The sequence below is a fragment of the Gorilla gorilla genome, chromosome 12 (genome assembly GCF_029281585.2).
Source record: "Gorilla gorilla gorilla isolate KB3781 chromosome 12, NHGRI_mGorGor1-v2.1_pri, whole genome shotgun sequence".
Classification (NCBI taxonomy): Eukaryota; Metazoa; Chordata; class Mammalia; order Primates; family Hominidae; genus Gorilla; species Gorilla gorilla.
Window position 1 is genome coordinate 59,874,955 of NC_073236.2, and position 18,838 is coordinate 59,893,792.

General features: G+C 38.0%; 1 protein-coding gene across 7 annotated transcripts in view; it reads right to left on the reverse strand.

Moving 5' to 3' along the window:
- Positions 1–18,838, reverse strand: part of CTNNA2 (catenin alpha 2) — a 1,198,185-nt gene that overhangs the window by 759,393 nt on the left and 419,954 nt on the right. For all 7 annotated transcript variants that reach the window (XM_055378924.2, XM_019021073.4, XM_019021071.4 and 4 more), the window contains one exon: positions 17,890–18,156. In XM_055378924.2, coding sequence (XP_055234899.1) covers positions 17,890–18,156 — 267 coding nt within the window. The remainder of the gene's footprint in view (positions 1–17,889; positions 18,157–18,838) is intronic.

Consider the following 18,838-nt stretch of genomic DNA (forward strand, 5'->3'; position numbering starts at 1 on the left):
CTGTATGTATATGTATGGATGTAAAAATGTAAAACAAAGTTGATTTTATCTACTTAAAAATAGTTAAGGAGTGTGTGTATGGGAGAAGAGCAAACATGTATACAAATGACAAGCCAATATGATAAAATATTAACAATAGTTAATAAAGGACATACCAGTGTTCCTTATACTACTTTAATATTTGCAACATATCTGTAAACAGACTTAATTTTTCCCAAATACCATGCATATTTTTTATTAAAGAATATTCATGGAAAAAAGTTTGGAAAACAATAAAAATAGGAAAAAATATTCACAGTCACCACAACTCAAAGAAAAATCATAAGCATTTTGACATACATACATATATATTTTCAGGTTGTTTTGTATTTTCAGTATAAATTTGTTTCTTCCTATTTACTTCAGGAAAAGTAATTTCTAAGGTATTGTAATATTTATTAAGTGTGCATTTGCCTATGTCATTTTAAGTTTATTTTGCTGATCCAGATTTTGAAAGTGATTCTGACGTGTAGACTTGAGAGAATCTGAAAATAAAAACAGCATGCATCCACTGGCCAAAGGGCTGCCACACTCTGGGGGTTGGTGGCAGATAACCGCGTTATCTTCTCCTCCCTAAGAGATCTACCACTCCATCAGATCTCTACAAATATCATCTTTCTTCAAATCTGTGACAGATCTTTGTAAAAGAAAAATGTCCTATGGAAAACTTATATTTGGTCAGTGATGTTTTTTATCTTAAGTACTTGTGCCAAACACAACATTCTGTTGTTAAAATGTAGGATCTTAAAATCTTTGAAATATATATTCAAATTAATTAGTGCAAAAATTCTACACAGTGATTCAGTTCTCAAATACATCACCCGAGAAGATTAGCCATGTACTTGCTTTAAAATAAAACACGATTCCTAACTTCCATGCAAATCTGGTCAGTTTTGGCAGGCACAGAAAATATCTTAGGAAACCCTGTAGTTAAAACCTCCCAACTATAAATTGATTTGGGCCCTCAAGTAATATGTATGGGCATCTCCTGGAAGAAATGAAGCTGTAAAATGTAAAGATCTGTGCTTTTTATTTTGATATAGAAAAATGTCCAAATATCCTATGGTCTGAATGTCTGTGTGCCCTCAAAATTCATATGCTGGAATTTAATACCCAAAGTGATAGTATTAAGAAGTGTGGGCTTTGTGGGGTGACTATATCTGGAGGGATCTACCCTTATCAATGGGATTAGTGCCCTTATAAAAGAGGCTTGAGGGGCTCCCTGCCCCTTCCACCATGTGATGACACAGTAAGAAGGCATCACCTTTGAAGCACAGAGTGAGCGCTCACAAGAAACTGAGTCTGTCAACACCTATCCCGAACTCCCTAGCCTCCAAAACCATGAGCAATAAATTACCATTGTTTATAAATGACTCAGTCTAAGGTATTTTGTTACAGAAGCCCAAACAAACTAAGACAACATATTTTATATACTGTGTACTTGTGAAAGATTATCTTAAAACTTTTTAAACAGATGCCAAAACTAAGAGAAGAAAGGAAAAGAAAATAATATCCAGACGATCACCAGTATAGACCTCAGTGTCCCAAATAAGCTTAAGAAGCATGATTAAGGTTGTGGATGATAACAGCAAGAGATTTTCAAACGGATGGATGGAGAAATAATGTTTTCCTGGTCCTTTCATAGGATCTGCTAAAGTGAGGAAAGTACTAAACCTGGAAAACAAGCAGTGTCAGTTTCAAACTCCTTCACAGGACACTTGGGGAAGAGACAATCTGGTTGGGAGGGAGACAGGACCTGTCTTCAAACTGCATTTGCATAGCATGCACATTCTTAGATTGAATGATTATTTGGCAGCATCTTTTGGACAGAACATGTTTAAAATACGATAAACTGCTTCAGGCTGTGGTTCCTGGATTCATCAGGGACCACAGTCTATGTCATCTTTTCTTCCTTTATCCCTACCCGCTTTCTGCCATTCGCTCCTCTTTATTCCAGGTGCTTGCTGAGCAATCTTCAGAGACCAGCAAAGCAGAAGAAATCTCATATTTAATGTGAAACTAAAAATGGCATTCACAGCATCAGAAGCTGGTTAAGCAATAAGAATTCCCAAATAGACACACTGGAGAAACTTACATTCTTAGTATTCACACTGGACTTGTCAGGTCTCACATTAAGAATCACTCTTGCACCAAGAGGTAATTTAATCTGTTTGGAATTTCTCCTGTCACGTAGAATGGCCAGCCTCTCAAGACTGCCTTATGCTTTGGCCAGACCTTCTTTGGAGTCTGTTATGCATTAGGGTTTGGCTATAGGCAAGGGAGAGCAAATGACATTATAATATCAATAGTTACTCTCCAGTGGCATAATAACTTTTCAATCAGGAGCTTTTTCCCAGGGTTTTTCTAGGGAATAGCTTCGCAGCTGAATCTGGATGAAAGATGTCTGGCCAACACGACTATTAAGATGGGTAGGAGAAGAAGAAAACTAGTATTTATGAGTGCCTACTATAGATTAGACACATATAAATGTTCATCCCACAAAACTACCACCATCTTGGAGTCAACATTATTATCTCATTTTATAGATGAAGAAACAGAGGCACAGAGGGAAGAGTTATTTGGTAAGATTCAAACACAAGCCTGTTCTCTGCCCTATGAGATGCTGTCCCACCATTGTTTAGCATGGCCAATGTAACCAGGTCAAACCACAACCGACTATTTATGTTCTCAGTTATGTTGGGTGCCTGCTAATCATACGTGCATATGAGTAATTGTTTTTCTACAGCCTTAGCTCAATGAATTTATACAATCAGAAAAAAAGACAGTATCAGAGAACATTTGGGGAAATAAAGAATGGGACTCAATAGGTTATAGTGAAGTTTCCATAATATTCTGCTGGAAAAGAAGTTCAGGAAATACATTGAGGAGTATGGTTGAAAAATCCAAATGGATGCTTCACGTGCAGTTGTTGCACGTGTATGTGTGTTTGTGTGTAGTTTACTTCACCACTGAATCAAACTAAATCTTAGAACATTTAAGTAACTCCCTATCACATTCCCAGCACTATAACATAGGAAGCACACGAGAAGTCATAATCCTGGAGGGAGAAGTAAAGATTAGCAGTACTAACATAAGAAATCACACAGAAAGACTAAAGTATTAAATGTATTTAAAGATTAAAAAATCAAACATTTTAAATAAACCACATGTTGCTCTAATAAAGAGTTCACTGGATAAGTGGCCTTATTTGGGTCCGAAATTTGAAAAAGTATAACTAATAGATAAGTGACAATCAAAATTATACTTGCCATCACATGTTAGACAATTTTGAATATCATAATCAATTATATCAGTATTCATTATTATATTTGGTACTAATTTGAAATAAAGGTGAAATCAGACCTAAAGAATCTGTCAATATTCTCAAAAGCAAAAATCAGTCACACTAGGAAGAAAACAGATTCTTACATTTTTCGCTGCCTCAAGAAATAACCCAAGATTGGAAATATAATAATTTTGATTAAACCTGATAGGGGGCCAAAAAATCAAGATATAAATTGCAATTATAAAAAAAAGTACTTCAAATTTCATTCTTTTATTTGCTCAACAATTTTTAGAGATCTTTAGTGATTGAAATGCGCAAGAGAAAAGTAAATTGTTTTGGAATATTTCCTAAAGCAAGTGAAAAAATTGAAAGGTAAATGATTCTATCAGAAAATACTCCTAGATTTATAAAACCTTAGAAAAGAAAAGCTGTTTAGAAGCAATATCAGAGGTATCGATAACCTATACGAGAGGTGTCAATAACCCGGAAAGAGATTTCTGGGCAGAAAAGATGGATTCTGGAAAGTGAAGCGGTATAGCTCAGCAAGCAGTGAAAACTATGTTGTCTACGATGATGCCTAACCTGGTCCCCAAGCACCCAGCAGAACCAGCCTCGACTCACCACCCTACCTTGCACTCCTCTTCCTATAAGCTCACATGTATTGCATCTATTTTTATCACCATCCCAGAGGTAGGGATGGTTTTAAGAATTAGCTGGACTTGCATTGGATAACATTAGTGTTCAGAAGGTTGTCATAGGTAGACTAAACACTTTTTGACGGACGACTACACACTGTCCATATTTGCATCCCTTGGGTTTGAGCCCATAGTACATATATAAATTGTAGTATGTTTACAGGGATGTAAGAACCCACACGAGTGTTTCTTAATGCTTTGTTTGGCCACCAGATGTCAGTGTAGGATAAAGAATGCTGGAACGCTCCTGCTTGTTTCCAGTTAGAAAGAATTGAAAAGGCAGTTTTGATGAGTTTAATTTGCCAGTGAAAAAGAAGAAATAAATTTGGAAGGTACTCCACTGGGAGAAGATACGATGAACAGGTGAGGATTTCTGGTTCCCACTAAGCATCAGTTACTGATACTATGCCCTAAAGATGGAAAAGTTTGTCTCCACTTTTCAAAAAAGTATCAAAAAGTTTTTTTTTCTTTTTTAAGAAGTAAAAAAAGCATGCTAAGCACATAGTAGGAGCCCAATTAAGCACAAACAGATTAACCTAAGTTAGAAAAATCCTAGACTTTGTAGAATTTTGTTTAAGAATATTCAAAATATATAATATCTGCATAAATGACTAGGGATTTAACAATCATACTGATGGGAATGCAAATGAACTAAGAGCCAAAAAAATCAGTGCAAGAAAGTTATATTATGTTATATTACAAAAAAATATTATATTCGTTATATTATAAAAAAATCAAAATTTCCAAAAAATGACTGAAATTTCTCAAGATTTCATAATTAGACCTAGAAAATGTTTGGTTTTTTAATTAGCTAAAGCTTACATGACAATACAAAACACTATTTCAATATATGGAAATAAAAAGTACAATTCTCATGACCTGTTGATTCTACTTCCTCAATATGGTTCAGATTCACCCACTTCTTCCTAATTCTACTCTATTGATATACTGCAGACATTCCTAATTTCTCACGCTTATCTGTCTCCCTACTCTGCAGCTTTGCTTCTTCAAACTCATTCTCCCCCCGGCAGCCACTGCAGCCACAGGGATCTTCAAAAACACAAGTCTGGACCAGGAGCTGTGGCTCACGCCTGTAATCCCAGCATTTTGGGAAGCTGAGTTGGGCAGATCACTTGAGTTCAGGAGTTCAAGACCAGCCTGGACAACATGGCGAAACCATGTGTCTACTAAAAATACCAAAACTTGCGGGGTGTGCTGGTGTGCCTGTGGTCCTAGCTACTCGGGAGACTGAGGTGGGAAGATTACTTGAGGCAGAGGTTGCAGTGAATTGAGATCATGCCACTGCACTCCAGCCTGGGTGACAGAGGGAGACCCTGTCTCAAAAACAAAAACAAACAAAACAACAACAACAACAACAAAAACCCCACAAGTCTGACCATGCCATTTCCTTCTTTTTTTTTTTTTTTTTTTTTTTTTTTTTTTTTTGAGATGGAGTCTTGCTCTGTCGCCCAGGCTGGAGTGCAGTGGTGTGATCTCAGCTCACTGCAAGCTCTGCCTCCCGGGTTCATGCCATTCTCCTGCCTCAGCCTCCTGGGACTACAGGCACCCGCCACCACGCCCAGCTAATTTTTTGTATTTTTAGTAGAGATGGGTTTTCACCATGTTAGCCAGGATGGTCTTGATCTCCTGACCTCGTGATCCGCCCGCCTCGGCCTCCCAAAGTGCTGGGATTACAGGCGTGAGCCACCGTGCCTGGCTGCCATTTCCTTCTTTAGATCACCAGTAACTTCCTAAGGCCTTCAGCATGAAGCCCAGCCACTTGCAAGGCTGAATAGCTCTTCAGGATTGGTCTCCTGTTTGCCCACTTAGACTGACTTTTCCCCATCCTCTGTACCCCAGAAATAATCACTTTATGCAGGCTTCACCCACCATACAACTGCATGCAATGATGTTCTTTCTACCTGAGAAATACTCTCATTCACATTTCATCATGCTTATTCTTTCTTAGCCTTTAGATGCAGCTCATTTACCTCCTCTTCCAAGAATTATTCCACAATTTCATCTTGCCCAATTCCACCCCCTTACGCACACATAATAGGTTAAGTGGATACTATATATGTAAGCGTATGCAGCAGCATTTATGCATTGCAGCAACTATAGCTGTTTACTAAGTATTTTCTCCTTTTACGTATGACACTCCCTTATTGTTCTATCTCATCTGGCACATATACACTTTGAATGAATGATCTTAGCTATTTGGTGGCTAAACCTTATCCTAAGAGATATAAAATCCAAGGCCTAGAGATGGGCTTAGTAGCACATGCTTACACATACTTAGTTATTTGTAGAGCTCGGAGTAGTAGCCAATACCTGAATCCAAGTCCTGGACTCTTTCCAGCGTTCTTGGTTACTTCTATTGGCCATTCAGTGGGAATCACTTCTCAGACACATAGCAGAGATAATTATTATGGAGCATTAATAGAAGGGCCCTGTCATCTCAACTCTTCACCTTCATTCTAATGTAATGTAAGATATAGGAAACTTACCATCTTCATAGCCTAACATGGAGGGTTGCTAGATGTCTGTAGTCAAATGACTTTATAAAATATCAAAGTAGATAAAGCCTGGGGCAAGTTTCCCTGATAAATAAGTATATTGGTTGCCACAGCAAAAGGAAATACTAGAATTGAGAAGGGACAGAACAAGATGCTTAGTGAAAATTTTATTTTTCCAGGAGACACTTATCCTTCCCTGATGTTGAAGAAATCATAAGTCAATAAAGCATATTAAGAATCCATGAGCCAGTCAGAACTCTGGGCCATGGCCCCTTAAGGGACCAGAGCTTACACAGCAGTATCTGTCTGATTCTAGGAACAATAAGAATTAATTATCACAATACTCAAAAAACATAAAAAAGTGGCGTTTGAAATGGAGGCACAACAGAAAAACCCTCACTTATTCGGAAGCCTTCAGTGTGGACCTCCTAGGTCTTATATTTGGGCCTCCGACTTACCTATACAGCGTTTCGTTCTCCACCGAAAATGCACTCCAACCCTGGATCTCCAAATACTAATCTTGGGTTGTGAATCCCCTCAAAGGTCCTGCAACCTCTTAATGTCCCTTAAATGGGCTGGGAACCTGCTGTGAAATGACTGCTGCCATGTGAACTACTATGGCTGAATTTCATTCTTTGGCCTGGAGCTCCTTGAATATCTGTGTGCACCCAGAGAAGCCTACAATTGGGATAAGCTTTGGGCAGTGACCACAGAAGCATGGCCCATGATCCCCCAATGGACAATTATTTTATCCTCACAGTTAGCCTACATACAATTCTTGCCAGCCAGGGATTATTTTTCCGTGCACCAGTCTGAGATGCAGATGTCGCATCACTGCTCATGTTAACATTCCAGTATTTCCATCCACTGAATGCTAGATCGGAAAGAGAATTACAATTTGACCAAGAACAGAAAAAAAAAAAAAGCATATTTAAAGAGATGATGAAAAAGGGAAAAAAATGTAAGAAGGTAAAGGCAGGTAGGGAAAATTAGGTAAAAATAGGAAGGGGAACTTATGTAGAGTTGCTATATCAGGGTAACATTTCAGCTTAATGTGGTTGAGAATAGAATGTCTTATTCCTCAAGTGCAGATATTTAAATCTTACAAGAGATATTAGTGGTAATAGAAAGAAAGAGGAGGCATGATCAGTACAATAATGTGCTCCCTTCCAAAGCTGAAGTATTCGAAAAGTAGAAAATAAAAGTCTATCAATTTTGTGAGTGAGTGACAGTCTCTGGAGACACTCAGGTAGAGTGCTTGAGGAGCAGGGAGGAACCGAGGTTAGCATAGAGGATTGTGGATTGTCAGGAAAAGAAAAGATAATGAAAATATGGCAATATGGTAATTTTAGCAGCCCAATGCTTTATTTTCTTTTTAGATTGTTAGAATGGGAATACATTGTCTGTAGGTTGAGGAGATGGAACAAGTGGAGGAGAAACTGAATGAGCAAGAACAAGAGAATCACTAGTCAAACAAATTCCCAGGGCAAGTTGGGAGAAAGAAAGCAAATCACAAATAGAAAGCTAAATGTTAGAAGAAGTCAAGATAATGTGTACTGTCTGACTTAAAAGAAAACAACATTTTTAAAAGGTGAATAGCTAAAGATTATAATGTACCTTTGCAAATGGTGTCACTTTTAATTTGTTACAGTAATAGCTTGTAATATACATCTGTCCTGAGTACTAAATGTTATTCTCAGATATTAAACAAATTGATATTTTATTGGGTGAAAAGCTTACTCAAACTTCCTGTGGCTTATTTTCTGGCAAAATTTATTACTGATTCTTGGTGTAATACCTTTCTAATGTAATGACAATTTAAATAATTTAACATCTTTGAGATGTTGAAGTGTCTCAAAGATATTGGAAAGGAGCTTCATGAACAGTGTCAGCTGAAATTTTTTGAAAGTATCTTCATCTACAAAACAAGATTCCAAAAACAAGATATGGTATACTCTCTTTTCTTTAATAAAATAAAGAAAATTCTGTAGGAATTGCTTTTAACATTCCTCTCTCCCACTATTGAAAGTTTGTTTTCTGGCAGTCAAAATCGACATTATGTTTTACTTCTGAGCAGTCACTACATTTTTCTTAAATCTTTTGAATATTCCTTTGTAGATAGTTTTACTAGATTAAAACTGACCATCTCAAGCTGCCACATTTAAACAGAGGCTGAGTTTTCCATTGATTATCAATTATTTTACTTTTTACTGTTATATCATTGGAAACTCTCTTGACAGTTGCAAGTTGTTAAAATACTGCTTTTTTCCTCATTCTTTTGCTTCATAAATCACTACATCAACTATTCATGTAGATGCCAGAAAATAGGTCACCAAGCATTTAGCCGCAATTATAACTACTCAGATAGAAATCAATCCTGTAATTTTAGACAAATAAATGTGAAAATACTATTTTTATCTTGTTCTCATCAACTATAAAATGTTAACGCACTTCTGCATCCAGCCTCCCATAAAACTGGGTTTGACACACTTGTGACTATTAATATGAAGTGTGTTTCAAATTCAATTTTGGGAGGGCAGGACCAAGATGGCCAACTAGAAACAGAGGCGATCGGAGGCTCCCATTGAAAAGAAACCTAATAAGCATATGAATCCTTCACCACAACCAAAGTATCAGGTTCTCTCATCAGAACTGACTAGGTGGCTGGCGTGATCCACGGAGAGGAAGAGCAGGGTGGTGCGGCCCACCTCAGAGCCACACGGGGCATGGGAGCCCCCACCCCCCAGCCAAGGAAGGCAGTGAGTGAGCATGCAACACAGCCGGGAAAACTGCTTTTTTCATGGAAATGTGCAACCCACGGATCTGAAGACCCCACTTGCAAATCCATGCTACAGGCACCTAGCATCCCAACCCCAGAGCTACGCAGATTCTCAGCAGCCTCTCAGCTGGAACCTGCTTAAGCCTGCCAAGCTCCCAGGGGGAGTAGTGACCAGCACCACAGCTGTGGCTGCCTGCTGTCTAAGCCATTTATGCTCCTTGGCGGAGGGGCAGCAGCCAGCCCTGGGAGGTACAACTGCCTAACACACTAAGCTTCCCGGGACGGGTAAGGGTGACATCCATTTCTATAGCTCCAGGCCATGCTTTTCCCCTGCTGGAGCCAGGGAGGCTGGACAGCTTGGTCCCAAGTCTTGTCCCCCATAGCCCAACACACCGGCTGTGGCAGACTGCTGCCAGAGTGCCTCTTCAGGCCTGAGCCTGACCCATCCATCCTCATTGGGTGGGGCTTCCCTGCAGCAACTCTAATAACTCCAGCCAGAGACTCAGGGACAGAAAATGGATCTCTCTGGGCCTGAGCCCCTAGGGGGAGGGGTGGCCACAGTCTCTGTGGTGTTAGAAAACACCACTAAGATACTCCATGAGAAGATCAACCCCAAGATACATAATCATCAGATTCTCCAAGGTCAAAATGAAGGAAAAAACGTTAAGGGCAGCCAGAGAGAAAGGCCAGGTCACCTACAAAGGGAAGTCCATCAGACTAACAGCAGACTATTCAGCAGAAACTCTACAAGCCAGAAGAGCTTGGGGTCTAAAATTTAACATTCTTAAAGAAAAGAATTTTCAACCCAGAATTTCATATCCAGCCAAACTAAGTTTCATAAGCAAAGGAGAAATAAAATCCTTTACAGACAAGCAAATGCTGAGAGATTTTGTTACCACCAGGCCTGCCTTGCAAAAGCTCCTGAAAGGGGCACTAAACATGGAAAGGAAACCCAGTACCAGCCACTGCAAAAACACACCAAAATATAAAGGCCAATGACTCTATGAAAAAACTGTATCATCTAGTGTGCAAAAGAACCAAATACCATCATGATGTTATGTGTTATTCACACATAACAATACTAACTTTAAATTTAAATGGGCTAAATGGCCCAATTAAAAGACACAGACTGGCAAATTGAATGAAGAGTCAAGACCCATCAGTGTGCTGTATTCAGGAGACCCATCTCGCATGCAAAGACACACATAGGCTCAAAATAAATGAATGGTGGAAAATTTACCAAGCAAATGGAAAGCAAAAAAAGCAGGGGTTGCAAACTTAGTCTTTGACAAAACAGACTTTAAACCTACAAGATCAAAAATGACAAGGGCATTACATAATGGTGAAGGGTACAATTCAACAAGAAAAGCTAACTATTCTAAATATATATGCACCCAATACAAGAGCACCGGATTCATAAAACAAGTTCTTAGAGACCTACAAAGAAACTAATAGGTCTCTACACACAATAATAGTGAGAGACTTTAACACCCCACTGTCAATATTAGAGAGATCAACAAGACAGAAAATTAACAAAGATATTCAGGACTGAACTCAGCTCTGGATCAAGTGTACCTAATAGACATCTACAGAACTCTGTACCCCAAATGAACAGAATATACATTCTTCTCAGTGCCACATGGCACTTATTATAAAATTGACCACATAATTGGAAGTAAAACACTCCTTGGCAAATGCAAAAGAACTGAAATCATAACAGTCTCTCAGACCACAGTGCAATCAAATGAGAACTTAGGATTAAGAAACTCACTCAAAACCATGCAATCACATGGAAATTGAACAACCTACTCCTGAGAGACTCCTGGGTAAATAATGAAATTAAGGCAGAAATTAAGAAGTTCTTTGAAACCAAAGAGCAGAGATAACATACCAAAATCTTTGGGACACAGTTAAAGCAGTGTTAAGAGGAAATTTATAGCACTAAATGCCCACATCAGAGAGCTAGAAAGATCTCAAGTCGACACACTAACATCACAATTAAAAGAGCTAGAGAGGCAAGAGCAAACTAATCCAATAGCTAGCAGAATATAAGAAATAACTAAGATCAGAGCAGAATTGAAGGAGACAGAGACACAAAAAACCCTCCAAAAAAATCAATGAATCCAGGAGCTAATTTTTTGAAAAAAAAATAACATAATAGATAAACCACTAACTAGACCAATAAAGAAGAAAAGAGAGAAGAGTCAAATAGGCACAATAAAAAATTATAAAGGAGATATCACCATTGGCCCCACAGAAATACAAACTACCATCAGAAAATACTATAAACACCTCTATGCAAATCAACTAGAAAATCTAGAAGAAATGGATAAATTCCTGGACACATACAGTCTCCCAAGACTAAACCAGGAAGAAGTAAAGTTATGGAATAGACCAATAACAAGTTCTGAATTTGAGGCAGTAATTAATAGCCTACCAACCAAAAAAAGCCCAGGACCAGATGGATTCACAGGTGAATTCTACCAGAGGTACAAAGAGAAGATGGTACCCTTCCTTTTGTAACTATTCCAAACAATTGAAAAGGAAGGACTCCTCCCTAACTCATTCTATGGAGCCCGCATCATCTTGATACTGAAACTGAGAAGAGATGCAATAAAAAAGGAAAACTTCATGCCAATATCCATAAGGAACATCAAAGCAAAAATCCTCAATCAAATACTGACCAGCCAAATCCAGCAGCACATAAAAAACTTACCCTCCACGACCAAGTCAGCTTCATCCCTGGGATGCAAAGCTGGTTCAACATAGGCAAATCAATAAATGTAATCCATCACATAAACAGAACCAAAGACAAAACCACATGATTATCTCAATAGATGCAGAAAAGGCCTTTGATAAAATTTAGCATCCCTTCACATTAAAATCTCTCAATAAACTAAGTATTGATGCAACATACCTCAAAATAACAAGAGTTATTCATGACAAACCCACAACCAATATCATATTGAATGGGCAAAAGCTAGAAGCATTCCCTTTGGAAACCAATACATGACAAAACTGCCCTCTCTCACCACTCCTGTTCAATATAGTATTAGAAATTCTGGACAGGGCAATCAGGTAAGATAAAGAAATAAAGCATATTCAAATAGGAAGATAGGAAGTCAAATTTTCTGTTTGCAGATGACATGATTGTATATCAAGAAAACCCCATCATGTCAGCCCAGAAACTCCCTAAAAACTGATAAGCAACTTCAGCAAAGTCTCGGGATACAAAATCAATGTGCAAAAATCACAAGCATTCCTTTACATCAATAACAGACAAGCAGAGAGCCAAATCATGAATGAACTCCTATTCACAATAGCTACAAAGATAATAAAATACCTAGGAATACAGCTAACAAGGATGTGAAGGACCTCTTCAAGGAGAACTACAAACCACTGCTCAAGGAATTAAGAGAGGACACAAAAAAATGGAAAAACATTCCATCCTCATGGATAGGAAGAATCAGCATTGTAAAAATGGCCATACTGCCCAAAGTAATTATAGATTAAATGCTACTTCCATCAAACTACCATTGACATTCTTCACAGAATTAGGAAAAAAAACTACTTTAAATTTCATATGGAATTAAAGAAGACCCCGTATAGCCAAGACAATCCTAAGCAAAAAGAATAAAGCTAGAGAAATCATGCTACCTAACTTCAAACTATACTACAAGGCTACAGTAACCAAAACAGCATGGTACTGGTCCCAAAACAGACAGATAGACCAATGGAACAGAAAAGAGACCTCAGAAATAACACCACACATCTACAACCATCTGATCTTTGACAAATCTGACAAAAACAAGCAATGGGGAAATAATCTCCTATTCAATAAATAGTGCTGGAAAACTGGCTAGTCATAGGCAGAAAACTAAAACTGGACCCCTTCCTTACCCCTTATGCAAAAACTAACTCAAGATGTATTAAAGACTTAAATGTAAAACCCAAAACCATAAAAACCCTAGAAGAAAACCTAGGCAATACCATTCAGGAAATAGGCATGGGCAAAGTCTTCATGATGAAAACACCAAAAGCAATTGCAACAAAAGCCAAAATTGACAAATGGTATCTAAGCAAACTAAAGAGCTTCTGCACAGCAAAAGAATCATCAGAGTGAGCAGGCAATCTACGGAATGGGAGAAAATTTTTACAATCGACTCATCTGACAAAAGTCTAATATTCAGAATTTACAAGGAACTTAAATTTACAAAAACAAACAACCCCATCCAAAAGTGGAGAAAGGACATGAACAGACACTTCTCAAAAGAAGATGTTTACATGGCCAACAAACATGAAGAAAAGCTCAACATCACTCATCATTAGACAAATGCAAATCAAAACCACAATGAGATACCATCTCAGGCCAGTCAGAATGGCAATTATTAAAAAGCCAAGAATAGATAGATGCTATAGATGCAATTGGTGCTAGCAAGGCTGTGGAGAAACAGGAACGCTTTTACACTGTTGGTGGGAATGTAAATTAGTTCAGCTATTGTGGAAGACAGTATGGCAATTCCTTACAGATCTAGAACCAGAAATACCATTAGACCCAGCAATCCCATTATTGGGTATATACACAAAGGAATATAAGTCTTTCTACCGTAAAGCCACACCCACATGTATGTTTACTGCAGCACTATTTACAATGGCAAAGTTATGGAACCAACCCAAATGCCCACCAATGATAGACTGGATAAAGAAAATGTGCTACATATACACCATGGAATACTATGCAGCCATAAGAAGGAATAATATCAAGTCCTTTGCAGGGACGTGGATGAAGCTGGAAGCCATCATCCTCAGCAAACTAACACAGGAACAGAACACCAAACACCACATGTTCTCATTCCTAAGTGGGAGTTGAACAATGAGAACACATGGACACAGGGAGGGGAACAACACACATCAGGGACTGTTGCGGGGTGGGGGCGAGGGAAGGGAACTTAGTGGATGGGTCAATAGGTGCAGCAAATCACCATGGCACATGTAAACCTAGATAACAAACCTGCACATTCTGCACATGTATCCCGGAACTTAAAGTAAAATTTTTAAAGAATAAATTTTAGGGCATACTAGCTGTGTGGTCTATGAAAATATATTTTGCATTTTTATGGTTCCTTTTACTTCAGCATTTCAAAGACGTTAAACTTATTTACATTTTCATTATATGAGAAAGGTATTATACCAAGTATCAGTGAGAGATTTTGCCAGAAAAGTAAACCACAGGAAGTTTGAGTGAGTTTTTCACCCAATGAAATATCGATTTGTTTAATATCTGAGAATAGCATTTAGGACTCATGACAGATGTCCATGAATTCAAAATCAATTTCAAGTTAGCATGCCTAAGAAATTTAAAAAAAAAACAGTATTCATCATACAGCTATGGAACAGAAATTTATAATTTAGTCACAAAATAAAGAGAAATGGCATATTATTTTAATGAGAAAATTTCAAGTATCATTAACGACTGTCTAGGTTTGCTGATGTCAGAAGTGATGGAAAATCTACAGCAGGTGAATCACATTATAGTCTGTAAATTCAATACTAATTTACTAGCATTACTACTTTTGAGAAAGTGCTGAAATTAAATTGCATTTGTTAAATGACAATTGTTAGGGAACCACATCAAATGGAATTATTGTTTCAAAACTGCAATTCAGACAGCCTCCACATTTTGATTTTTTTTGACCTCCGAGAAGTAAAATGTTGACCATTAGATAACACTTTATGTAATTCTCATAGCTTGAGAAACAGTATACATTTAATAAGAATATATTACCTCATTAATATACTTAGCTAATATAAAATATAATTTTTTATTCATATATAATATACTGAGTTAATATTATAAGTAATGTAATTAGTTAATATAGAAGTTTAAAGTTAATAAAATATAGTTAGTGACTTATTTACCATATTATGCTTTATATTTTAATTTTTCCAACTGTTTCAAATATATCATGTTTTATAAAAAACATGTTTGATGGTTATATTCATGTGTTAAATTTCCAAAGCCTTATTTATCCAGCATGAGGAGCTATCACTTCAGGAAAAACAACAACAACAAAAAAAAAACCTTGAATATTCAACATGTTGACATATTTTGCTAATAGATTTTCCCCACATGACCTCAAGTTTGATTTTTATGAATGAAAGCCTTTTGCACTGTTGCAGTGACGCATCGGTTTTTACATTAATTGGGGATAAAAGGTGCTTTTAATGAAAATCGTCTGGAAACAAAAGGCAGCATGGGGAAGCAGCAGTTGTCACACTCTTGGACAGAAGGTGGCAGCAGCTGAAGTTCCTGGACTACTTACAGGCCTTCTCTCTGTGCTTCATATTTTCACTCTTAACCAGCTCCTCACTTAGGTTTTGTTGTTTATTTTTGATTATAAAATAAATTATAACTAGAATAATGTAATTGTGTCAAAATCTGACTAAATAATCCATTCTTAACTAATTTTAATAAACACCAATTTTTATAAAATAATTTTGTATTTGAGATTGCTTATGATTTTTATTGTTTCATGGATGAGTCCATTTGTGTTTCAACACACACCTTTAAAATTAATGTAGCATTATAATGTTTTAATATCTCCGTGTATGACCTGCTCATTTACTTTTCCCTGAAATATGGGCTCATTCATTCTTTATTCTAGAATATAAAAAAAGACAAACAAACAAACAAAAATCCTTTATCACTCCTCTGTCAAGTTCCAAAAGAATCCTCTTAGAATTTGTATTGAGATTGCTTCAACATTATGAAAATTGATAGGATCAATAGTTCTCCTACTCAAGATCATGATATCATTTACTGACGAGTAAAACTTGTCCCTCAGTAAAGTAATATAATCTGACTTTTTAGGTCCTTCACATCTATATTAGACTTATTTCTAGCAGATATAAGAAATAATAAAATAAAATTAACTTTTTAAAAATTATTTGTTTTGTGAATATCTCTTTCCTCATTATTCTACTTTATTTTACATGATGAAAATCTAGAGATTTTTGTATATTTATGTTATACAAAGTAAACATTATTCTGAACTCTCATTATTTTCTATGAATTTTCTGTTGCTTGCTGCAATTTTGTGAATAAAATTACCTATTATTAAGTCTTCATTTCTGCAGCAAGTGCTTTAAATATATTATCATATTTAATCCTCACAAAAAAAACTTAGGAAATAATATATGGTGTGAGATACATATAACTAACTGTAAAAATATGGGAAAGAGGAGACACCACTATGAAAATGGTAAGAACTATTTGAATATGAACTGTTAAAATTATTCCTCAATTATGTCATCCATCTCCAAGCCTTGAACAATCATTGCTTTGCTCCTGGACCTTTTTTTCCAGCTGCTAACTAGTTATTTCTTGCCAAAAATTCACATCAACATATTCAAAAGCAAGCTCATCATCTTTCTTCATGACCATTAAGTAATCTATTTCTCTTCTATGAATTCCTGTAACATTGTGTTTTATCAATTAAATGGTGTTTAGTGCATTCTACTTCCCTCATCTCCCCTGCAGGGTTATTTAACCCTGGAAAGTAGATGCTAATTATTTATAAATCTTTGTAGGCTTTCATTGATCATAAGATAAATAACTTCCAACTTCTCACAGGTCCTCTGACCCGGGGAAAGTGGGGGCTGTCATCCCGGGGTGCTGATGACATGCGTGTAACCTTCTCACTCACACTGATGCTTCACACATGGCTCAGCACAGTGAACAATCCTCCTTGCTTCTTCCCTCACCAGGACACACCTACAGAAACAGCCAGTTTCTGTAGAATGTAGGACTTTCAGAGAACTAACACAGGCTCTCCCCAGAGGGTCTGTTCTAATGAAGACCAGGGTCCTATGTGGGATCATAGGGCAATGTACTTTATCACTGATTTAAAACAAAGAAATTGATGGCAGCTTTTCACGCAGGCACAACATAGAGGCAACGTACATCTAGGCTGCCCATAACATGTGCCCCTTTAATAATAAAGATGATCGTCAAATTATGAACTGTCCCTAAAATAGCCTGTAAGTTATCTCATCTACCTGGAAGGGATTGGGCACTCTTAAATACAGTTGTTTCTTTTTTTTTTTACCCCGAAAAGGAGTTTTGCTGTTGTTGCCCAGGCTGGAGTGTAATGGCACGATCTCGGCTCACCACAACCTCCGCCTCCCGAGTTTAAGCGATTCTCCTGCCGCAGCCTCCCGAGTAGCTGGGATTACAGGCATGCACCACCACGCCCAGCTAATTTTTTATATTTTTAGTAGAGACGGGGTTTCTCCATGTTCGAACTCATGACCTCAGGTGATCCACCCACCTCGGCCTCCCAAAGTTCTGGGATTACAGGCGTGAGCCACCGCAGCCACAGTTGTTTCTTTAAAGACAAGTGATAATGGCTTAGCCAATATATTACAGAAATGCATTATGTAGTTTATCATACTATTAAAACCTCCAAAAGAGAAAAATCAATGTAAATTATTGTAGTGGCCCTTCATCCTCAATACATTTTTTTTTTTCAGCACCAGTGCCCACCCCTCTGTGTACCTCACCAGGATGCTTACGTCAAACTCATTAAGAGCCGCAGCCAGCTCGCCGATGCCCGTGTGGCCTTTGGCTTCGTCAGTGGGCGAGGTAGCTTGAGCAGCATTGGAGATGCCGGCGATGGCCTCCTGGACTTGTTTGAACACATAATCTCGGTTGGCTCTCGTAGCGGCGACATCTGGGTGGCGGAGAAATGCTTGAGAGGCCGTGTACAGCATTGTGGCATTCTTCTTCAGAGCCCCTCGGGCGGCTGCCATCTCATCCCGACAGTGAGGATCCTTCAGCTCCTGTGTGTGTAACACATGAAAGCTGTCACACACATGAAATTTGCATAGAAATATTTGCAACACAGCTTGGAGTCACAGACTCTTAGTAACACACTGAACTTCAGAAACCCTTGTGCTGTTTCTAGCTGCCAGGCCTTTGCATATACTCTTTTGTTTGTTTGTCTGTTTTATAGAGACAGCTAGGTCTCTATAGTGACCTAGGTTGGAGTACAGTGGTGTTATCAAAGCTCACTGCAGCCTCCATCTCCTGGGCCCAAGTGATCCTCCCTCTTCAACCTCTTAAGTGGCTAGAACTACAGGTGCATGCTTCCACACCAGGCTAGTTAAAAAAAAAAAAAAAGTTGTGGAAGTGGGGTCTGGCTATGTTGCCCAGGTGGGCCTTGAACTCCTGGCCTCAAGGGTTTCTCCCACCTCTGCTTCCCAAAGTGCTGGAATGACAGCCATGAGCGACCACACCTGGCCTACTGTCCCTTCTATGTGAAATGCCTGAGCTTTCCTCCTCTGCCCTACCCTTTCACCTGACAGGGCTCCACTGACTTGGCACATCCTCCACCCAACTTTCTAAGCTGTGTCCCCTTTCATCTGTTCCCACAAGACACTATTCCTCTCCTATCACTAACACTTCCTACTTTACTGTATTTTTTGAGCATATATTTCTCTTGTATAACGTACCTCTAATGAC